The 23213-nt window shown below is 43.8% G+C and overlaps 1 protein-coding gene across 1 annotated transcript in view; it reads right to left on the bottom strand.

Moving 5' to 3' along the window:
- The window catches only part of LOXHD1 (lipoxygenase homology PLAT domains 1), a 154533-nt gene that overhangs the window by 23000 nt on the left and 108320 nt on the right, over positions 1–23213 (bottom strand). Inside the window, exons 33-36 of the mRNA XM_005500411.4 lie at positions 19834–20019; positions 16150–16277; positions 11622–11739; positions 3671–3848 (exon numbers count right to left, since the gene is read on the bottom strand). Of these exons, the coding sequence (XP_005500468.2) occupies positions 3671–3848; positions 11622–11739; positions 16150–16277; positions 19834–20019 (610 nt within the window). The remainder of the gene's footprint in view (positions 1–3670; positions 3849–11621; positions 11740–16149; positions 16278–19833; positions 20020–23213) is intronic.

Here is a 23213-nt window from a genome sequence, read left to right as displayed (position 1 = left end):
CATAAGCAATTAGCAGGAGACGTGAAAGAAAAGAACAGAAACCGCTGGACCAATGTGCATTTCACCTATTTGGGCTTCTGATTTTTTTGTTGTTGTTGTCATTGTCAGTTCTGGGAACCTGTCAGGCACATTTAGGAGCTGTAATAAATTCGAGGAATGAAGACTTGAAGGTACCGTGGTTGCACAAGCCTCAGCTGGCAATGAGTGCAACAGCTCATTGTTGATACTGGGGTCTGCAGCACTGAACTTTGTCAACACCCTGAACAATGATTGAGTTCAACCTCAGCAGATTTCTGCGTAACATTCAATTTAGGGGAGTGACTGACATGCTGAATGGTGGAATTCCAACCCAGGTGGACTTTGAGAAACTTGAGCACTGGGCTCAAGCAGAAATCTCATGAAGTTCAGCAAGGAGAAATACCAAGTTCTGCCTCTGGGGTGGAATAAATCCAGCACATGTACAGGCGGCAGAGTTGAAGAAGACCAGGAGGTTATAGCAGAAATGTTCATATTCAGGTTGAATTTGAGCTAACAGCAAGTTCTCAGTGTTCAATGCAAACCACGTATTTGGCTCCATCAGGAGGAGCATGGCCAGCAGCTGAAGGCAAGATCTTTTCTTCTTTGCTCAGTACTGAGGAGGCCACATTTAGACTGTGGTGACAGCTTGGGTCCCCGGGTCAAAGACATGTGGAGACATTGGGGAGGAGGCCGGTGATGGCTGCCAAGATGGACAGGAGCTGGGACACATGGCCATGGAGAGAGGCCAAGGGAGATGAGGTCAGGCAGGTGAACAAGGGCCTGTGTGACCACGTGGAGGGAAAGTGAAGATGATGATGATGGTGTTATGTGCTATGCTGATTTCAGACCATACCCCAAGGAGCCACAGCCACAAATTGCTGGGGATGCTCACATCGGGCATCAGGAAAAAATAAAATTGTCAGGAAAATGGAGTATGTCTGGATTGGGCACCTAGGGAGAACGTGTCATCACCATCCCTGGAGATGCCCAAGGCTCAGCTGGGCATAGCCTTGGCTCATCTGACCTAGTAGTAGTTGTGACAGTAGTCCTGTTAGCATGAATCTGGGTGAAACAACTTCCAGAGCTCCCTGCCAGCTGAAGCATCTATGATTTTATGATTCCTGTTGAGCAGCTGCACCATTTTTAAACAAACTATAGGCTTGAGTCACAGACTTCTGAGGCCAAAGAATGTCCTTCTTTTGACTTAACAGAGACTTGGACTAGGCAGTAGGAACTGACTCCAATTGTCTTAAATTATGTAATTTGTAGGCTGTAGCTGAGCTGACAACATATTAATTAATCTTATAACAGCAGAGATAAAAACCTCCTGCTTCGTTAATGTTTTGGAAAATGAGAAAGCAGTATTTATTCTTTCTCCATCTTTATTGCATTACTGTGTATATGATGCCTGCATATAGAACACTGCGTAAATCAAAATTAACAGGCAAGGACATTTTTGTTCCACAGAAACAGCTATCAGGTGGTCTGGCTCTGTTGCAGCTGTGCCTACGGGTCATGCCTTGGAGACAATGAGATTGTGAGTTACTTATAAGATCAAAAGTAAATAATGACTTTGGTTTTAATCAAAGATGACACATCTGACTTGGGATGTGTTTGCTGTAAAAACCTCTTCTCCCCTTATCCGCGTGTGCTCTGGGAACTGTCATCTGACGTACTTCTGGTGGCCGCTGGGGTTGACCTTTCAAAGAGAGGAGATCTGCCCTTTGCAGGAGCTGAGCTTTTTCCTGATGTAACCTCTGTGTGTGACATGGTCATCCAAGTAGAACGACTTCTAGGAAGCCAAACTGTAACTCAAAGGTTCATCGGAGGAAAAACTAACGCAGGACTGTGTGCATGGCGGGGAAGAAATGACTTCTGCTTTCTAGTTTGCTGCAGGACATTATTTGTGGCATTCATTTTCCCTAGCTTTAGCCATTTAGCCTAACTTAATTGTGCTGGCTCTGTCTGAATCTGATTAAAAGAGAGTGACAGAGACCCTGCAGAGATCCAGACCATTGATTAAGACTCCTCTCCCAAATGAATTGACCAGAGACAGTCTAGAATAACAGGAATTAAGATCAGAACTATAATGTTTTGGAGAGTGACAAATATGTGAGATTAAACTTTTTTGAAAATTTTAATTTTCCTTCTTTTTTCTTTTTTTAATCCATGCCTCTGATGCACTGGCAAATTGAAAGCTATTGCAGGGAAAAGCTTTATATCTAGAAATAAACATGTCTGATTCTATTCGTTGTTGGTCATTACTGTTCCTCGACAATGTCAGTGTGGCAGGAGATGATATAACATGTCCAAACTCGCCATCAAGGATAAAATTGGTCCAACCAGGAGTAATTGTGGAATATATAATGATCAAACAGGGGAGATGGTTCATGACTTGTACCCTCTTCAGATAAGCTGGATAAACTTCAACATTATGTCAGTGTGCTGTGTGATCTAATCATAAACAGACTTATGAAACCACTCTGAAATCTGCTCTTTCCTACTGGTTGTCGCTGTTCATAATGAAATAAAATGTTTCATCATTAATACCCGTCATCTTTCATTCAATGGGAAGGGCAGATCTGTCTGCTGTTGCTGTCATCTTCTATTCTCCTCTCATTTCTATTTCCATCGCCTTTGTGAGCTAGGGCTGGATTTCACAAAAAGGTCGCAGAAAGATCTACTGGCACACTAGATGGATTGCCAGATACATAAACTAATCTTCCTCCTTCTTTTGTTTTTCGTATTTCACGGCACGTTTTTCAGATGAGCAGGAGGCAGAGCAGCTAGTTGAAAAATGGTGAATTGACATAAAAAAACACCCTGCCAGGTGAATTTTAATATTCTCAGATCAAACCTCACAAGCCGAGTAAATTAACACAACTAAATCCAGAAAAATTAGAACAAAATAAAGAGAGAGGTAGAGATGAGGAGGTGATTATGTGCACCGGTGTGGCAGAATCCCCTCTGAGGCTCAACCTTTCAAGCAAGATGTTTGCAAGATAATGTTGAGCTTGCCCCATTTTGGCGCTTGGTAGCTTGTATGTGGTTGCAGCTTTCATTCAGCAACCTGACGGGAGGCCTCATGAAAGGAGGCAGTGATCCCAGGAAATGACATACAAATCCCACTCCTTGGCTCCAGAAGCTCTGCAGTTTTCTTTATGCTCTGTTCCGCCTCTTCTCTCTGGTGTGCATTTAGGGATGGCTTTTTTGCAGCCTGAGATAAATGGTCTCAAAACACTCTGAAATGGAAGGGTGAATTGTTGCTGTTTTCTTTGGGTGAAGCAGATAGTGCTGACTGAAAACATGGACCCCACCAGCTTTGCCATAACCTTTTTTTCCATCCTATGTGGATGGACCTGACATGACTAAAAAGAAGAAGGGTCATCCTGACCTTTGCAACATGGTCTGGCAATATATTCTTCTAAAGTGTCTTCAGAAGAAGCAGCATGCAGCCTTGTGTCTAAATATTTTATGCCCAGAGGATGAACCTCACAGAATAACACCATCATGAAGAACAGCCAGACAAAATGGTCATGTTCCAGCATAGCAGGTTGAAATTATGTTTTTTTTGAACATAATTTCAAATTAAGCAGGAGATGTTTTCCATTGCTAAAAATCAAAATTCATTAAATATCTACCATGGACATACCTCCAATATCACTGGTTTTAACTTGAAGAGAGTATGTTGTGTCCTCCATCATCTGCTCATCATTTATGACAGCAGGCATCTCACACAGAAGACTTCCCGTGGCATTTTTCAGCTTAGAAAGCCATTCACCATAGGTAAATGTGGCCACTTCTTGGTTGGTCAGGTTCCTCAGGGTGATCTGTGAGGAGCCCAAATAAGGAGAAAAAATAATCTAAATTTCAGCTGCTGTTTGAATGAGGGCAAAAATGACACTTACAAAGTGTAGGTTGTGGTAGGACATGGGTAGAGCTTGTTCATAGCTTCTGGTACTGAGCTCTTCTGGAACAAACAAAGGTCTCTCCTATGGACAGTATTTGCTGTGTTGACTTCTCCTGAGAAATGCTCTTGATAATACTTGACATTTTCACTCATGGGATAAAACACCAGAAGAAGTTTGCTCCTCTGATGTATCATATGGACAAAGCTCATCTCTGAGTGAATCTGACCTTTCCTGGAAGCCAATATGAAATTCACTCCAAAGAGGTAACAGAGTCATTAAAAGCCTCACCACCTCTCCTTGATGTACAAACTATCTTTTTGTTGCCTGCCTCCTCTGTGCAAACACACAGCAATCATGGTAGAGATACATAAACCAAACCCAAACAAGCGAAAGCAAAGCAAGAGATAAAATTAGGTCAGTGAAACTCAATGTTTCACACACTTCTCTGTCTAGGAAAAGGTGACAGAGCAAACAGTATGCAGCAGATATTAGTCACACTGTCTAATGTATCATGGGAAGGAGCTCAGATGCCGTGGTGATAAGAAAAGACTAGGAACACATTTAGAACAAGCCAGCGAGCTACTTCAACAATTGCCTAATAAAATAGCCGCTTTAACGTGTCCTGGTCAAGATGGGCCCAGTGGGTCATCAGTCTACTGGGAGAAATGCATTGCACTCGCCTACAGCAAAAACCTAGCAGCATATTCTCACTGAATTGAGGGAACTGGAGGGAAGGGAGGAGACAAGGCTGCAAATTACCATTTGTGCTGTGATCTAACAGAAACAGAGACCCCACTGAGTGTAACATATCTCCGCAAAGGCTTTGGAACCATGAGCCTACATGTGTCAGAGAAGCGTGATGTGATACCAGGAAGAAAGGAATCATGGTGTCATGGAAAATATTAAGTTAAAAGGGACACCTGGAGGTGTCTAGTCAGAGAATCACAGAAACACAGAATCACAGATTGGTTGAGGTTGGAAGGGACCTCTGGAGATCATCCAGTCCAACCCACCTGCTCAAGCAGGGTCACCAGAGCAGATCACACAGCATCGTGTCCAGGTGGGTTTGAATGTCTCCAGAGAAGGAGACTCCACAACCCCTCTGGGCAGCCTGGGCCAGGCTCTGGCACCTCAAAGGAAAGAAGTTTCTCCTCATACTCAGATGGAACCTCCTGTGCTTCGGTCTGTGCCCATTGCCCCTCACCTTGTCATTGGGCACCACTGAACAGAGTCTGGTCCATCCTCTTGACACCCACCCTGCAGATATTTATCACATTGATGAGATCCCTCTCAGCTTCTCTTCTCCAGCTGAACAGCCCCAGCTCTCTCAGTCTCTCCTCATCAGAAAGATGCTCCAGACCCCTCAGCATCTTTGTGTCCCTCCAGTAATTCTTTGTCCTTCTTAAACTGGGGAGCCCAGAACTGGACACAGAACTGCAGATGTGGCCTCACCAGGCCGGAGCAGAGGGGGAGGAACAACTTCCCTCCACCTGCTGGTCACACTTTTCCTAATGCAGCCCAGGGACCATTGGCCTCTGGGCCACAAGGACACATTGCTGGCTCATGGTCACCCTGTTGTCCACCAGAACTCCCAAACTCTTGCTCTAAGCATGGCTAACTTGTGTTTAGAAAATCTTCAAGGGTGAAGATTCCCCCAGCACCATGGACCTTCATACTGGGGCTGCACCACTCTCATTGGGAAGACTTTTCTTCCTTATATCTGATCAGGGCTTTCCTTGTTGTGACTTATGCCCCTTGCTTCATGCCTTTTCACTGTTAATGTCTGAGTAGAAACTGGGTCGATGGTCTCTGTAACCTCCCTTCAAGCAGCAGAAGACTGCAATTAGATTTCCCCTCAGACTTTGTTTCTCAAGGCTTAGAAATTCCTTTTACCTCAGCCTTTCACAGTGTGCCGTGTGCTTCAGCCCCTTGACTATCTCAGTGACCTTTCTCTGCACTCTCACATATCAGCTTAAGAAACTTATAAAACTTATCTTGAGATAAAATGTGCTCGAATTCTGTCCTCAAACTGTGTGTATACCAGCCCGCGGCCTCCTGTTGACCCCCAACCAGTCTTTGCTGAAGCCTTTAGCAGTTCAAAAGAAGAACATTGCTCCGGGTTATAAAAATTTATTTTAAAGAGGGCAGTTGCTACACCAAAGCTGAAGCAGTAGCTTTGCTATTCGTGTGCATTGTACAGGGTAGGACACTTATCTGGGGTTTTCTCTCTTCCTGATGCTCAACAGAGATCTGTAACACAGCATCTTCATCCCAGAGGTACAGGACATTTTGGACTGTTGGAGTTGTCCCACTTTTCTAGAAAGCTGCTTATTCACAGCCAGTGACATTATTACTTCATGGTCAAAAAGCTGCTCTATGAGTCAAGAGATGGATCAAACCCTTGCTTTGAACGAAGCAGAAATCAGGTCTCCACCACCACAGGTGGAGCCCTCTTTGCTGGGGCACAGACCAGGAGGAAGGCTCCTCTCTCAAGGATGTGTGAATAATGAGGAGTCCAACCTAGAATGTTTCCTTTGGCTGAAATTTTCAAACTCCAATTGTGAATAATCTTGGGTTGACTGAAAATTCCTTTTTTTTTTCCCCCCTGGTGTGCAGACTCTAGGCTGGGAAAGGTTCAGACACATCTACATCTGCCCTGCTCGGGAATGACAGTGACACAGTTAGCAGCAAAATGTCCTGAGCAAAGCTTGCAGGGAAATGTCAGGAAAGCAGCAGGGGGTAGAAGCAGATTAGAGCTGCCAGCTGGAGAGCACTCGCAGACAGAGATCAGATCTCTCACAAATAACCAGATGCTGTCTGGGAAAGACTGCCTGGCTACTAAAACCACCAGATTAAAACGCCCTATCTTTCCATGCCCAGCCCCTCGCCCAGGATGAGTGATTCCACCTGTGTGCAACTTCACATGAGCAGGTAGCACAGACAGAGTGAGCAGCCTCTGCTGTCTCATCCTGGGATGCTGCTCCAGAGAGAAGCAGACAAGAGCAAGAGACTAATGTTACAGGATTTGTTTGCTTGGGGGACATCATAACAGGAACAGGAAGGCAACAGAAAACTTGTGGCAGGCTGACAGCTCACTGACAACGTGGGTACACTGCCTACCTTACTTAGCCCGCACCTCCTAAATGCCAGGCATCCAGCCCAAGCACATCGTGTTGGTCTTCCCTACAGTGAGAGGTCAGAGATGGTCACATCTCAAATCCTGGGGTCAGTTTTGGACCCCTCACACCAAGAAAGGCCTTGAGGTGCTGGAGTGAGTGGAGAGAAGGGAACGGAGCTGGGGAAGGGGCTGGAGCACAAGTGTGATGGGAGCAGCTGAGGGACCTGGGGGGTTCAGCTGGAGAACAGGAGCTGAGGGGACACAGGGACACAAAGAAACGGCCTCAAGTTGCACCAGGGGAGGTTGAGGTTGGATCCGGGGAACAATTTCTTCCCCAAAGGGGTGTCAGGCATTGGAACAGGCTGCCCAGGGCAGTGCTGGAGTCACCATCTCTGAAGGGGTCTAGAAGATCCTTAGATTAGGTTCTCAGGGACATGGGTTACTGCCAGTGTTGGGATAATGGTTGGACTCAATGATCCTAAAGTTCTTTTCCAAACAAAATTGTTCTATGATTCTATGGGTGTCACCGGGTAAGCAATGCATCCCACCCACGCTGGGGACAGGTAGAGAGCCCTTCAAAGCATCAATTCTTGCTTTAGATGTATCTATCTGCTGACTGCAGAGGAGTTCTAAATAGTTTGGTAGAAGAGGTGAAAGCTGAATGTAGCTTTTTCAGTGACTGAAATAGCACAAAATGAATCCCATCCTACTAGGAGATGTTTGTGGGTGTTGCACACACAGATTGGATGATGCAGGACTTCATAAGGATCATAAGGGTCAAGAAAGTTATCTCAGGGAGCTGAGCTGAGACTATTTTTATTTGCTGTCTGTTCCTCTCAGAGAAATTAGCTACCACTTGGCAATGAGATTGCTGCTTCACATTGTATCTAAACTGTTTTTTAGGGTACCCAGAACTTGCTGTGGACATCCTTCGTGCTTTTAAGCTCGAAGTTCATTACTAATTATGCATTAATTTTAGCTGGGCTGTAGAACACTTGTAAAAAAAAATGAAAAGAAGGCAGGAGCAATGTATATGAATAAAATGTTGATAATTTGCCTTTTACCTGAGCAGATAATGCAACTGACAGGAACTTTACAGCAGCAACTTGAAATTAACTGTGCACTGCATGCTGTAACAGAAAGGTATGACATGTCTGATCATTTGATTTACCTCTACCCAGCCTTCTCCCAGCTGCAGCATGAAACACACTCCACAGCAGCTCACAACCCACTAACATTAAAATACACAAGGCCCTATAATTCATCTCTAAAGACTTAGTCACAGGATTTTATGGCTTTGTTGCACGTCATTAGTCTGTGCTTAAAAAGAGGGTCCTCTGACCTGATGATCTTAAACATCTTTTCTAGCCAAAATGATTCTACGATTCTAAAACAAAAAGACTTTTCTCTGTGGCAAAGAATAACAGTCAGCTTCAGATACATAATGAATTGTCTCAAATTCTCTTAATCTCCTTCATATGAAGGAAAAAGAGATGAATAAAGACTGAATCCCACATTCAGGACTATTTGTGACATTTGAATGCAATGCAATTAGTGCTTCATTAAGGCAGCTTCTTATCTGCCTGGCTTTGACAGCACAAAGTAACATTAAAATTCTGAGGGAAGCAGTTCTACAGAATTCGACAGTCTTACAATTCCTGTTATTTCACTCAGAGAGCTCTCATCCTTTCTCACTTCTAGCTTTTCAACTTCATTTCTAAGGCACTGGGCAGCAGGTGAAATCATCATGTGGTCTGAGGAACCAGCTGCATCAGGAGGAGGTTTCCAAAACATGCACTTAGATGAGTTTCCTAATTAGAAGTCACATTATTTTTGACCCTGACGGTGGTGAGAGCCTGTCCCAGGTTGGCCAGAGAGGTGGTGGATGAACCATCCCTGGAGACATCCCAGGCCAGGCTGGACGGGGCTCTGAGCAACCTGAGCTGGTGAAGATGTCCCTGCTCATGGCAGGGGTGGCACTGGGGGAGCTTTGGAGGTCCCTTGTAACCCAAATTATTCTGTGATTCTATTCTCTGATTTTTCAGAAGCACAGAGCAGTGTTGTGATAAGTTGTGGTGGAAGAACATGAGATTCAGCATTAGGTTAGAGCAAAATATTCCAACTCCGTGTTTCTCCAGGCAGTGGCAAGATCAGAAAGTGTTGCTGAGCTTCAGAGAGCATTCAGTGTGTCTTTCTGTGCATAGGAATAATCAATAATATTCATTCTGTCCCAACACATCACTAATCAAATTTTATTCTCTTTAGAGGATTAAGAATCAGCATTTAATTCCTATTGCCACTTCTGGTGCAGATGTAATCTTTGGCAACAAGTTCGTTACTTCACTGAGATTCTGAATGAAATTTCAATGTATTTTATCTAGACAGAAGAAAAAAAAAAGACTACCTCCCTGCTTGTAAATTGAATCTTTTGGCTGTGTACAACATCGTTGATAATTTATGCATTTTAATTGGTATTTATGCACTTCTATTTCTGGTAAACTAAGAGCGGCGTAAATTATGACCAGCAACAGTTTACAAAAAGACCAAAGAGAATTAAAAAGATCATGTATTGTTATTTTAATAGAACAAGAAAACTGAGAATATCCTGTAGATAAATGGAGCAACAAACGGTTAATTACGAGGTTGATGGCTTAATCTAGCTTCTCATTTCACTGTGCTAGTTAGCACTAACTGTGAACCATCTGTCTGAGAGTTTAGCACTACCCCCACAAGTATTTCATTATGCAGTTTTAATATGCACTTTTGACAGAAATGGAAATGGGCTCAGATCAGTTTTCATGTCACACCAGGCTACATAAGTTTTCAAGACTGGAATACAAATCAGAGAACACAAATTCTTCCTCCCCTCTTCCAGGGTGCTCCTGTCCTCACTCTCTGCCTGGGAATGCAAATGCTGTGTTTACCTTTAGAGGGAAGGTGGGAAGGAAAACTAATAAATAAAGTTCTCTGCTGTAATTGGAACTAGAAGATCCCTCATGCTCTGTTTCTTGAAGAAAAATAAAAATTATGAGCTTCCAAAAACCTGGTCTCCAAGAGTTGCATGCACGGTTTGCCTGTTGCTTCTGTAGAGCTATAAGAAGGCTATAAAGCCATCATCTGGGTTGAAATGAGAGGCCTTTTTTGTCCAGTCCTCTAGGAAAGCCTTGCTTTGGGTTGGACAGTCCACCAGGATGGACAACTGGATAAAGCTGGACAACTGGACAGAGCTGGACAACTGGACAGAGCTGACAACAGGAGGGTGGGAAGGAGTCACCTGTCACTAATGATGCCAGTGTCACTTGCCTTTGAGGTGTTACTAATTCACGACTGCAAGGTCTGGAATGTCTCTGAATGGATAAGAACAGATTGAGTTATTTCTTTGGCACAGAGAGAAAAATACTGTGTGTCTGTGGCACCTATTCAGAGGACAGGTGCTTGGAGCTCAATGCTTTGGAAAGTTACAACAGAGCTCCTGAGAAAAAAGTTAGAAGTGGCGATGCTCAAGTACAAAAGTACTGGACCACAGAAATGCTTTCTAGACCTTGCTGATGGTGGAGAAGAGCAGCTCATCACTTCACTGGAAACTGGTGGTCACCTTGGACGAGTGCATAGAAACACATTATTTATGGAAAAATGAAAGGCAGCTACACTCTAGTTGTAAGGGATAAAGGACCAAAAATATAATTTAAAAAATGTGTACACAGTTCTTTTTGACCATGGTTTAAGCCACTGGGTCTTAACCCACTCTTATTAAAAAGTCTAGATATAGAAATCCAGCCGGATACCTGCTCCAGAAAGAACATGTCAAATAAAAACGTCAGAGGTCTGTTCCTCCCTTAATGACATATGATGGTGTAGAATAGGCACATCACTCCATCTCTCTCTTAGAAATATGGAGACCCATATAAAGAAAACTACATTGTACTATGCAAATATAAGTGATGTTTACATGGGGCTGGTGGTTTGGTAGAAAAGATAAAGGCAACCACCATGCTTCTTTGAAAGATAGGACACCAGGAAAAAATTGCAGGAAAAAATGCAATCAAGAGAAGCTGTGGGAGCCATTTTGAATGCTGTATTCAAAATTCAGGAAGAAAATGACACCTCACTTGTATGAACAAGAAAAGAAAGCAATCTGCCTGTGTGCTAGAAGGAGAAGGGAAGGAGAGAGATGGGATACTTCACCTGAAAAGATGGACTGTTTGGAAATGTCCCACCCAGCTGTCTGTCCCTGCCTTGCAGAGAGAAATCAGCTTTCCCCGGGGGTCGGAACACAACAGGGGTCAGCAAGAGCTTAGGGTACATCCCAGGCACCACAAAATATTACAGGTACTCTGGGTGGCAATACGAGGCTCTTTTGCAGGGAGGGAGATCTAACAGCAGAGACTGTTTTAACCTGTGCTCTCTTTCTTTTTTGACTCAGTTCCTGGGGGAAAAAGCCATGATAAACCAAATAGAAAAATGTTGGAAATTAACAAAAGTGAGTCAGTCGTTGCTTTTCTCCTCTTTCTGAAGGGTGGAGATGCCCCAGCACAAGCAGGTTGCAAAGAGACGCGCGATGCGAAGCGCATTACCCTTTCCAGGAACCAGTGTGGGCGAGTCCCCTTCCCATCTGTTCGGATCCTCATCTTCCTCAGGGGTGCGATGTCCGCGATCTCCATAATGAAACTGTCCTCCTGGCCTCGCTCAAACCTGGAGGGGTTGAAAACCAAGGAGATTTCCCATGGCTTTACAGCATCCTTGCATCTCGACTCCCTCTCTGTGCTGCGACTTGTACCTTGCCAACAGCCTCAAATTAAAAGTTTATGAGTGCACTTTATTGGACTTGAGCTTTTCTGTCCTGCAATCACCAGCTACTGTGTTTTTGGCAAGAAACCTCAGTGCAGATTTGACAGGGATTCCTCCTCCCCTGGAAAATCAAGCCCATACGAGGCACCTGGAGTCATTCCAGGCAGCCTGCAGCACACGTTTTCACTCTGTAACCAGAACAACAGAGACAGTCAGGTTTGTGCACATCGCTTTCCTGCTGGCATCTGTCCACGTGCCTGCCCTTGGCCCATCCCAACTAGAAGGCAAAGCAATCTTGCTTAACCTTCTTTCGCTAAGACGCAGCACATAACTTTGTCACGGTGATCGGCAGTTGGTGCAGCTCAGCTAAATACAGCAACCCGACTGCAAGTGGGAGCCCAAAGCCTAAGTTTAGTAAGCACAGGCAAATTGTGTTAGGAAGGGGACAGAACCAACCATTCTGCATTTACGTCCTGAATTTGGGGAATTTGGATTCCCAAACTAGCTCCATCTTTGGTAAGAACCAGGATAGGTTTGTGTAGCTTTGCATGAAAAATGTTATGCTGCGCTTGGCTGCTGCATGCAGGCACAAGCGTGTATAGGAACTGCTTGTCCATAGCAATCAGCAGGAAAATAGGAAAAAACTAATTATGCTTCTTGAGGAAGACATTACACTGCCCAGGACCACAGCTACCTTGCCTCTCTCTTAGCATCACTAGTGCTAAGAAAAAAGCCCTTCTCCAGTGCAAGTGCTGCCTCAGGCTCAATATTATTCTGTTTAGAGCAAGTATGTCTTCTAGGTTTGACCCCAAAATACTCTGGTAGACCTACTATGGGCTTGGAGATGGAAATCCAACCTTTGCTAACAGAAGCGCAGCCAAACCCAGGGGGTCTACCAAGCATCGCCATGACCACTCTAATGTTGGTGTTCCTTCTTTGTGCAAACTTCTCCTTGAGAGTTACCTGAGTCTGCTGAGCAGTTTGGAGACACCCCTGCAAACTGTGGGCATTACCATAATACAGACAATCCATAATGATGATATATAATTCCTGGCAATGCACTTAGCCTTCTACAACTGTGTAGTTCCAGGGATATGGAGAAAAACAATATTTCTTTACCAACCTCTGCTCAGATTACACCCTGCAGCATGAACTTGATTATCCTCACACCATTATCCGAGCCTGCATGGCTGCAGATGTTAGCCATAGGGATTGGCTTGAGCCTCTCACTTTTCATCCAGGCATTGCTTTTCCTGTGCTCCCAGAGGCATTCGGGTAGGGCGTTTTGGTCCCAGTCCATCTCTAGTTATTAAGGGTTATGTTTGCTCTTTGAAAAACTCCCCTCTCTTGTTATTTGTCTTTCTGTGGTACTGGATACCAAGACAACCTGTCTCGCTGTGAGAATGTGCTTTTGTGCCTGGACTGGATTGATTTCCACTTCTATTTAAGAAAAAGGTGTGACCCTTCCAGCTTGAATTATCCCATAATCATATGATCAGTTTTCATTACAAAGCTTCATAGAAGTCTCTCACTCTGCTTCTTTCCAGGCTGGGCAACTCTAAACTTAAACAGTCAGTCAGCAAAATAAACCATTACTTATCTTCAGTAAATGCTCTGTTTACAATTTGTAAGGTTGATACTCACCTGCTGCTTCCAAGAAGTCATTGTATTAGAGGGAAGCAGTTGCTGAAATGCTAAACTGGGTGACCTAAGAGCTCTTCTCTACCCTTAATTTACACAAACATGAACATAAGCCTGAAAAAAATTGAGAAGGGAAGAAGTTCCCAGATAAGCTGTCCACTGCTATTCCTTTTCCAGGACACCGAAGCATTTATCTAAGGGATTTCATTAAGCTTTCCTACCCATGCATGCACTTATAAATATTTCTATTGCCCAGAGGTCTTGCCAATAACGGTAATGTAGCTAAAATTGCCTTAAATCTGCAGCAGGTTAGACAGGCGTTTCTTCCTAATGCACTGAGCTTGCTGTGAGTGAATTGTCACTGGATGGCCCCAATGAAGATGAAGTGCCTTCTGCCATTTGGTTGCAGTGGCTCTCGCCCATTTCTCACCGCTGGTGCAAAGGCTGGTGAGATTTCCGTGTGAAACAGCTGGGGAAGACTGTGGTGTTAAAAGCTGGATGGAGACTGGTGGGAGTGGTGTGGAAACGGGCAGTTATGTGTATTTGGGGATGTGCATGTCCTCTGCAGAGGGTGCTAATGAGATGGCAGGAGCTCTGTGCGGTCAAGGGTGTGATACAGAGTGTCTCTAGCTAGCAGAGATGTGCCAGTACATCCCCAAAGAACAGCACAACATCCTGGGGATATTAACATGTTAACAGCTGTGTTTTACAGGTCCTTCTTCTTTATACAGCCCCAATGAGTTTTCATCGTCTATTGCAGATCTTCTACTGGCAGAAGACAGCCCAAACAACTACTAACGGTGTGGACCTTCTTTGTTGCATTTTCATATCCTTATCGTGGAGGTTATCCATCCTACCTGTATAGAAAAATGTGATTTTATTTTCCAGAGGCCCCAAAGTTTAGGGATATCTCTTGCATAGGCAGCTGAAGTGAAACTGCAATCCCTCTCTCTATAGTGGCTGAAGACGTCTTGGTCCCCCTTAGAGATTTTCAGTTGATGTACCCAGATGTGAATTTCGCTTTACTTTTAAGTACAAACAGTTGCAGTCCTTTTTCTAACCTACTAGAATTCAATGTTTGGCTTAAAATAGTGGAAGACAGCTCCATTTGGGATTGTCTGGGGTCTTGGAAGGAGGATGTCACCGACGGCCAGGCATGGTGGTAACCCAGGTGCATTGTCCCACATGTTGGATGTCTCTGTGACGGGGAGCAGGGCCAAGAGCTACACCTTCATCTTTCTGCGTGACTCAGCAGTGCTTCTTGTAGAGACTTTAGTCAGCAGCATCTCCTCTACATTTCTTTCTTTTTCAGGGCAAACAAGGCTCGTGCTTGTTACTAACTAAAGACATGAAGATTTCAAGCTTAGCTGAACAGACTTGCCCAGACACCCACTCTGCTATGACAGCTGCAAGTAAAACATCCCCTGAGCAAACAGTTCTACGCAGGGAGCCTTATCTTCAGTTATCCAGCCCACACGTGATTATGCAAAGCCGTGGCAGAGGAACTGCATCACCAAGAGGCTGGAGGGAGAGTCCAGCATCACCTCCACAAGCAGAGCTTGAACCACGTGGCCAAATGTTCCAGCCCTCCTGATGCTCTGTAGATGCTTTGCTGAATAAGATCAGAGGTAGTAAATTAATTACATTTAGAGGTAAGGAAGCCCATCTCTAAAAGCTAGTTAGTGCCATGCTCATTCTTGCCAAAGCTTTCAGTGCTGAGGGAGGTGCTAGAAAGGAACAGGAAAGCTTGAGGAAATGGATCAGTGGCATGTGGGGTTTTTTGGCTTACAGAAGTGCTGGTGTCAGACTGGGATTACAGTGTTTGTTAGCTGTCTCTGCTGAAGAAAACATGAGATTTCAGTTTTTTAAGTTAAATCGGCGTATGCAGCGCAGTGCTCCATGCAGCTCGTGGCATGTTTCCATCTCTTTGCAGCATAAGACCACATCTGGGCAGGCAGATGCCATCACATGCCCCTTCTGCGCCAGCTGCAGACGAGCCAGCTCTGGTTCCAAAGACACGTGGTTACATTAGCTTGGCACAAAGCCCAAGCTAAGAAGCCTACTTCTCAGCAGGACCCTCAGCTTAACTGGCTCAGGCCCTGGCAACCCTCAGGTGGCCTCTGGATCAAGGTGGCTGACATCTGGCCATCAAAGCAAACGGGAGAAGCAGACAGAGGAACATCATCACCCTCCCATCGCAAGCACCTCCCAAGGCAGGTACGTGCATGTTGGTTTGTCTTTCATAACGCATTTACTCATGCATTCCCATTAACTAACATTTAAATTCAATTATTTTTCCACAAAATGTGCATTTTGGAGAATATGAGTCGTGGTTTCATGCAATGTCCATGGTTCCTCTTGGAAGACTTGCAAGACTTTGAATTTCGTATTTTTGCTCTCAATGCTCATCTCTAAAGCCACGAGGAACAGGTCAAACAAAACTTTTGCAAACATCCATGGATGATTCCCCTGGCTACACAGTGCTCTCCTTTTCTCGACTCCACTAAATACATTATAACAACAACTACAAGCGGCACAGTTCTAAATCTATAAAGTCAACATGAGTTCATGTTTCAGAGGGAGCATGATCAGAGCCCCAAGTCCTTCTTGATTTGACACCAGAATCTGTTATCACTCCACTTCTAACCAACAGAAGTGACAAAGTTACTGTACCTGTCTCCATTTTTGTCCAGCTGCATCTCCTCAGTGTTGCCATTGGATCCAAAGACAGTCATGAAAATATTGCTGTCCGTACCACCGCCTTCTGTGTCTCCAGTCACAACCGTGACTTCGTAGAGGATCTGGAGAGGATTTGAAACAATCAGAAGGTCTCATTCAAACCACTGTCCTCAACCCACACAAAAAAACTGGGCAAAATGCTAGATGGGCTCTGCAAGAGATCTACTTCTTTGCCAAAAATGGTCACTAAATGGCTTTTTGAGTTGTCTCCTCACCATGGTTCTCAAAGTTACAAATCCATCCTGTTACAGGACCTTCCTCTTTGCATCATCTAAGAATTTCTGCAGGTTTTCTCAGTTTGGATAGGATCAGAGAGAGACACATTCATTTTGACCACTGTATGCTTAGGGGTGAAAGATGAAGAGCTGGTAAACTGCAGATCTCCACACGGCAGCAAACTTCTGCCTTTTTTTAAAAAAAAGCAGCTCCAAAATACACATTTTTTTCTTTCCCTTGACTGCAAAATGCTTGCCCCAAGTGCTCAGTGTCCCTCTGGGCAACTTTCAGTCCAACACTGCCAATAGTTTTGAAGTCTATATATCCAAATGCTACATACCGGTCCGTCCCGGTTTTGTTGAAAAACAAGTTTCTCTTTTAGTGAATTTGCCTGTCAGCTAAAGCTTCATATTAACTGCATTTTCCTGGAGAACCAGATACATGTTTTGGTAAACATAGCAATGGAATGCAAAGTTATTGATAAACACGGATGGACATCTCGCAAGAGGGACAATGAGAATCTGGTGACCAAGAAACTGACCAAGGGTGTATAACATTCCATTCACATGAATACTTCATATAAAAGTGGGAGATCACGAGGATCTCGTTCCTTTTTGCCCTCCTTTTCCCTTCTGCTTATGGCCGACATTAGGAGAGGACCTTGCTAGTTGTCCCTGTGAACTGAGGCCTAGTGAGAGACTGAATCCAGCCCCGGTTGGCTACAGAGTCCAGTCCAGGACTTTGGTTGCCGGCTCTGCAGTTGCTGAGACTTTCAAGATTGGTTTTGTATATTTTGTATTATTTTCTCTATTCTTATTAGTAGCATTAGTAAAACATTGTTAATTTTTCCAGCTCTCTTCTCTCTGTCCTTCTTTCCCTCCCGATCACCTGTGGGAAGTGGGAACGGGGGAGAGGGAGGGGCAAAACGGGGAATTGGGGGGTAGAGGAGGTTAACAATACATCTGCCAGGGTTTTATTGTCACCCTGCAATCCAAACCCTCGACAAAGTCCTAATTCCCAGTGGGACGTATGCTGCTGCACTGAACACAGAGTGTTCCAGGATCCTGTACATTAAAGTTATGCCAATTTGTGAAAAGATGTTTTGCCTCATTTTCACCTGATTAGCCTAACTCTGTTCTTTTCTCCTGACATGTGTATAATAAGATTCGGAATAAAGAATTTCAAAAGCGTGCAAGTCCCTGTGGCTGTCAGTGGCATTAAGACTTTTAGGCCACTAAGATGCTTTCAAGATCGTACCTATGGTAACAAAACCTTGGGATTTAAGAAGGGGAAGAATATCAAGAAACAGTCCCAACAAAACATGTTTCAAATACTGCATTGCTAGGCAAGTTTCATTGGCCTTAATTGTGATTGCCACATATTCATCCACACAGATTTTATATCATAGCATATTTTACATATTTGCTATAGGTGGGAGAAGAAAATCTCTATTACAAATACTTAAAAACTTTTTAATTACTGTGGTGGAGATGAACTAATTTCTCTATGTATGGGACAGCAAATACTCAATTTGAAACACAAAGAGGGAATATCAAGCCAAGAAGAAGGTTAAATTGAAATGGGTATGTATGATTGTGCAAGAGTCAAGCAAAAGCAAAACAAAAAATCATTAACTTTCCTAAATCCATTAAAGATATTAGTCTTTTTTGAACTCTGAAAATAAAAATTAAACTCAGTTTCTAACTACAGCTATTTATGAGGGAACAGTCCCAAATTCCCTCAACTAGGAGACTGATCAGAAAGTCAAAACGCACACTTCTGATTTCATGTCTCAAGCAAGTTTTCTGATTTCCTTCAAACCCTTCAGCAAGTTTATGGCCCAACATCATAGAAAACAGAATTGTTAGATGTGTCTGTCTTTGGCATGCTTATGAAAATAAATATTCAGGATTGGGCTTTCAAAGGAAGACTGAACTTAAGTCTTCATTAACATCCACTTCAGTCTACACAGAAGCCATCAGCTCAGGGATAGGAGTTTGAAAATGTTATCCAGGAGGCTAAACAACTGTCAGGAAGTTTTTAAGAGATTAGGTTTTAAGCTTGGTATTCAGTCTGAGGGAATTTATTTTCCCTCCTATGTCAATTCTACCACTGAAACCTGCACTGAGTTTTTGAATCCTTCACAGATGCTAAAAATGTTATCACAATTCTGTGTGTCTGGGGGAGAAAAAAGATTTCAGGAGAATATCTGCAGCTTGGGAATCAAGCAGCAGAGAGAAAAATTAATGTCCTATGAAAGTGTAACCTCACTGTAAATAGAAACACATCTGTAGAGATTTTAAATTGCCACACAGACATTAAACACAGTATTATTATCCCATTCATCCAGACTGTTATTTCTATTATAAATCTTACAACCAAAATCAGCATAGCTCAGCTTTCTAGTTTGTACCTGGCTGAAATATGGCATAGCACACACTACTTGAAATTTCATATATATATGGAGGAAAAGACTATATAGTGATTTTCATTGGTTATTCAAGTTTAATCAGTTACTCACTTCAAAGATCAAGCTTACAAATGTCTCCATGTTTCAAGAACTTTCAATTATTTTAAGTTTCTAACTGAATTCAGTTTCCTTGTCTCACATTAGAAAAGCTGATGGGTAGCCATGTTACGCAGAGATTAAAATATTTCCACAGCTCTAATTTGGTGAGTTAGAAGTATCTCCTCAAAGAAGGCACGATGGATTTAGATTACAACAGGGCGTTCAGCTTGCAGCTGCCCCACTCTATGAGTACCAGCTGGTGCTCCAGGTGTGGTGACAAAAGGAGGACATGCTGCTGAGCTGTCTCCTACCTACTCTGCCCTACCCTATCCTTCTGCCATGGCTGCATCCAACCAGCGTTATTAAACAGTGCTCTAAGTTGTAATGATGCTAAACCATTCCTAAAGATTTTGCTAAAGTAATAACGAAGAAACCCTCTGCAGATAAAAGGCTTAAACGAAATGCAGAAGTCACAGTATGGGAATTGCTGACACACAACCTATATCAGCACAGGTCCACAGAATCATGGAATCATTTTGGTTGGAAGAGACCCTTAAGCTCAAGGAGTCCAACCATAACCTAAATCTAGCATTAAATCATGTTCCCAGGAACCTCATCTATGTGTCTTTTAAACCCCTCCAGGGGTGGTGACTCCACCGCTGCCCTGGGCAGCCTGTTCCAATGCCCAACCACCCTTTCTGTGAAGAATTTTTTCCTCATATCCAATCTGAAATTTCCCTGATACAACTTGAGGCCATTTCCTCTCATCGCTTGTTTCCTGGGAGAAGAAACCAACATCCTCCATGTTACAACCCCCTTTCAGGTAGTTGTAAAAAGCAGTAAGGTCCCCCCTCATGCAGCAGCTAAAGACACAAGATGAGCCTAGTGCTTACCTTGAGGCCAATGTTAATACAGTCAGCATCCAAGATGTTGAGGATTCGTGAGGTGAGTCCGTCACCTTTGTCTCTGGCCAGCCAGCACTTACAAACAAAGTTATACATGACACCTTTGGTGGGCACGACAATGTTGAGCTCTTCCACCAGCCAGCAGCTCTCAGGAGTAGCACCGTCATGCCCCACCTGTAAGAGTCAGCAAGAAAACACCTGCTGGTTCAAGGGGATTTCTTCAGAAGAGAGAACCTGATCGTTTTTTTAGCCAGTGAGGAGGGACTGAGGGTGTTGACTACATATACTGTCACACAAACCACTTCCACAGTGGAATGGAGAGAGCTGTGAAGTGGTTTGTGCCATTGCTGTCCAGTGGGGAAGACATCAGTGTACATGGGAGCTGACATGGACAAAGGAAGCTCAAGTCATCATCTGCTGAGCACAAGGGAAGCTACGACATTGCCATTCCCAAAAGTAAGCAAGGTAGACTGGACTGATCTCCATGAACACACGTCCAGTCTCTTACTACTCTAGTTCTTCTCCGTTGACCTCCATTTGCTAGTTTGCTGATCTCTGCAGACCCATTCCTTTGTCTTTCCAACCCCTTCCACTGCTGTTGCAGCACTTAGAACTGACTACTCAAAGCTTCATAGCCAAGGTGGAAGGCACAGCCAGGCAAACACTGACATGCTTTATTCAAACACTCTTTCCCTCACAAAACGTCATCTAATTCAACTATGTGTATGAGGCTGTTCCTCTGCTTCCCATCTCCTTAAGCTGCAAGAGCTCCGTGTTTGTACAGGCACCAACAGATGGAGTTAACATCTGTAGCTGGTTGATTTTCAAGGACTACCTCCTCCAAGCTCAAGAATAGTCCATCCTAGAGAGCAGGAAGTCACACAAGACTGCGTGAAGGAACAAGGGGCTCCTGACAAAAATCAAACGGAGTAAGAAAGAATACTAGGCGTGGCAGCAGGGACAGGGGACCTGAAAAGTACAAAGACACTGCTCATGTCTGCAGGGCTGAGGTTAGGAAAGCCAAAGCTCACCTGGAGCTTAGTCTGGAAAAGACCATGAAGAGCGACAAGCAATGCTCCTACAGGTATATCTGCAGTGAAAGGATACTGATGGGGCAAGCTTCCCCAAGAAACTGTGTGTATCCTTCTTAAAAAGCATGGGCAATTCATCTTGGGGCAGACTTATAAGCATAATTATGTATCCCAGCCGACATACAAAACTCAGTCAACCAGTCCTGTCAATGAGCTATTCTTACATAAAAGACTGAATAAAAAAGCTACCTACAGTTCATTATTTTCAGGAGCAAGAGTTGTTTGTGTTGTCACTAGGAAAATGAGGTCCTTAGCTCTCACTAGTTTTGTTTCTAATTAGGATGTTTTGGGTTGCTCAGAAAATAATTTTTAATAACAGGTTCATCTAGGGTGATATATCTGTGGTTATCTTTTTTCCCCCCAAACCAAGTGATCTTTTTTATCTGTCTCAGCCATCACTGTTATTAGGAATATTATTGCTATACCAATGTCTGTGCAGCTGCAGAAAATTAGAGTTAACCACTAGGGAAATTCAAGCCTACAATGGATGCATTAATTCTCAGATTCCTGGGGTGTGAAGTGAATGGAAATATAACGCTTTCCTTCCCATTCCCCCTCTGCCAGCTTGGATGCCCTTCTCCAAACCCAAAGCTCCTTTGAGAGTCTGCACAGGGCCTCTCGGGACCCGTTGCAGGACGGTACAGATGACACGGTGGGGAAAGTTCAGATCAATGTCTCTGCAGTGAAGCAAGGACAGAGCAGCCAGAGGGAAAATCTCAATGAGCTCACTAAAGGCTGCTGCTCTTTTGGGTTTGCTACAGTCACCTCCTAAAGCACCGTTCCAAGACATTGCTGAGTACCAGATTTTCATAGCAGCCTTTAACTACTTGGGTACGAGTGACTGGGCAGAAGGAAGCATCCTGCACATCCACTTGCTTTGGATAACCTGCCCACCAACATATTTCCTACAGTTCCAAGAACAACGTCGTGAAGTCTGAGATAAACTTGTGCAACGCTGAGTCTTCCTTGTGGCTGGTCTTTTAGAGCAAAGTGCTGGGATTTGTCTTTCTTTTGTTCCAAGCAAATCTTAAGATAGACCATGCCAATACAGCTAATGATCTGAATCGCAGCCACACCAGGAGTGTATCTTGGACATGCATACCAGCATCAAAAGAGGTTGTTTGGGCTCAGATGTTTGAAATAAGTTAGAATAACAGAATTCCAAAGGCAGCTAGATGATTGGGCTGTTTGAAAAGCTTTGTACCTCAGTCTCACTGCCCTTAAGGGACTGTTGAGTACTTCACCAAGACTAGGATGCACAATTTGCACTAGGCAGCTCACAATCACATTGAAACCAAACCAAACAGCAGGGGAAAATGAGAGAGAATTTGAGCAGTAGATAGAAGGAAAACAAGATGAGACTGAGGAGTGACCTCATTAATGTTTATAAATATATAAAGGGTGAGTGTCACGAGGATGGAGCCAGGCTCTTCATGACAACCCACGAGAGGACAAGGGGCAATGGGTACAAACTGGAACACAGGAGGTTCCACTTAAATATGAGAAGAAACCTCTTCAGGGTGAGGGTGGCCCAGGCTGCCCAGGGAGGTTGTGGAGTCTCCTTCTCTGCAGACATTCCAACCTGCCTGGACACCTTCCTGTGTAACCTCATCTGGGTGTTCCTGCTCCATGGGGGGATTGCACTGGATGAGCTTTCCAGGTCCCTTCCAACCCCTGACATTCTGTGATTCTGTGATGCAAAAAATGGAATTTCTTGCTTATTTTGGAAGGTGCAGAGACTATTAGAGACACCTGAGCATCTTCCAAGATCATGTGTCCCTAGACAGGGAGGGACTGGACTTGCAAGACTTTACAGTCCGTCACCGTTCTTTGTCTTTATGATGGAGAAAGGTTCTGAACCAGAAATGGCTTAGAAATGCATACCAGTGCAGGACCCTTCTTATCCTGCCTGTGTCTCTCTGCAGCAAGGGCAGTTGAGCAATAGCAATACTTTTCTTCATTAGGAGAAGAGATAATAAAACTTGTTTTAAGAACATAGTGTAAAGTGCCTATACCCATAAGTTGTATTATTTATTTTCATGTCAGCATGTCTATTAAAGTACATCAGTAGTGAATATTCTACCTCTAGACTTACAAGACAGGTATAAATGGGCCCCTTTCAAATTACTTCATGTTCCACTGCTTCTGCTTTTGCTGTGGTATATTTGCAGCAAGAGAATAATAAATACCAAACTAAAAGTGGCATCGTGCTCTTAGTAAATCCTGCGGTCTGCTGCCTGGGTTGTATAGATGGTTTCAGGAAACTTACTCCCCATG

Source organism: Columba livia, chromosome Z (genome assembly GCF_036013475.1).
Source record: "Columba livia isolate bColLiv1 breed racing homer chromosome Z, bColLiv1.pat.W.v2, whole genome shotgun sequence".
Taxonomy (NCBI): domain Eukaryota; kingdom Metazoa; phylum Chordata; class Aves; order Columbiformes; family Columbidae; genus Columba; species Columba livia.
Note: the sequence above shows the minus strand (reverse complement) of the source record. Positions and strands in the feature narration are given on the sequence as shown.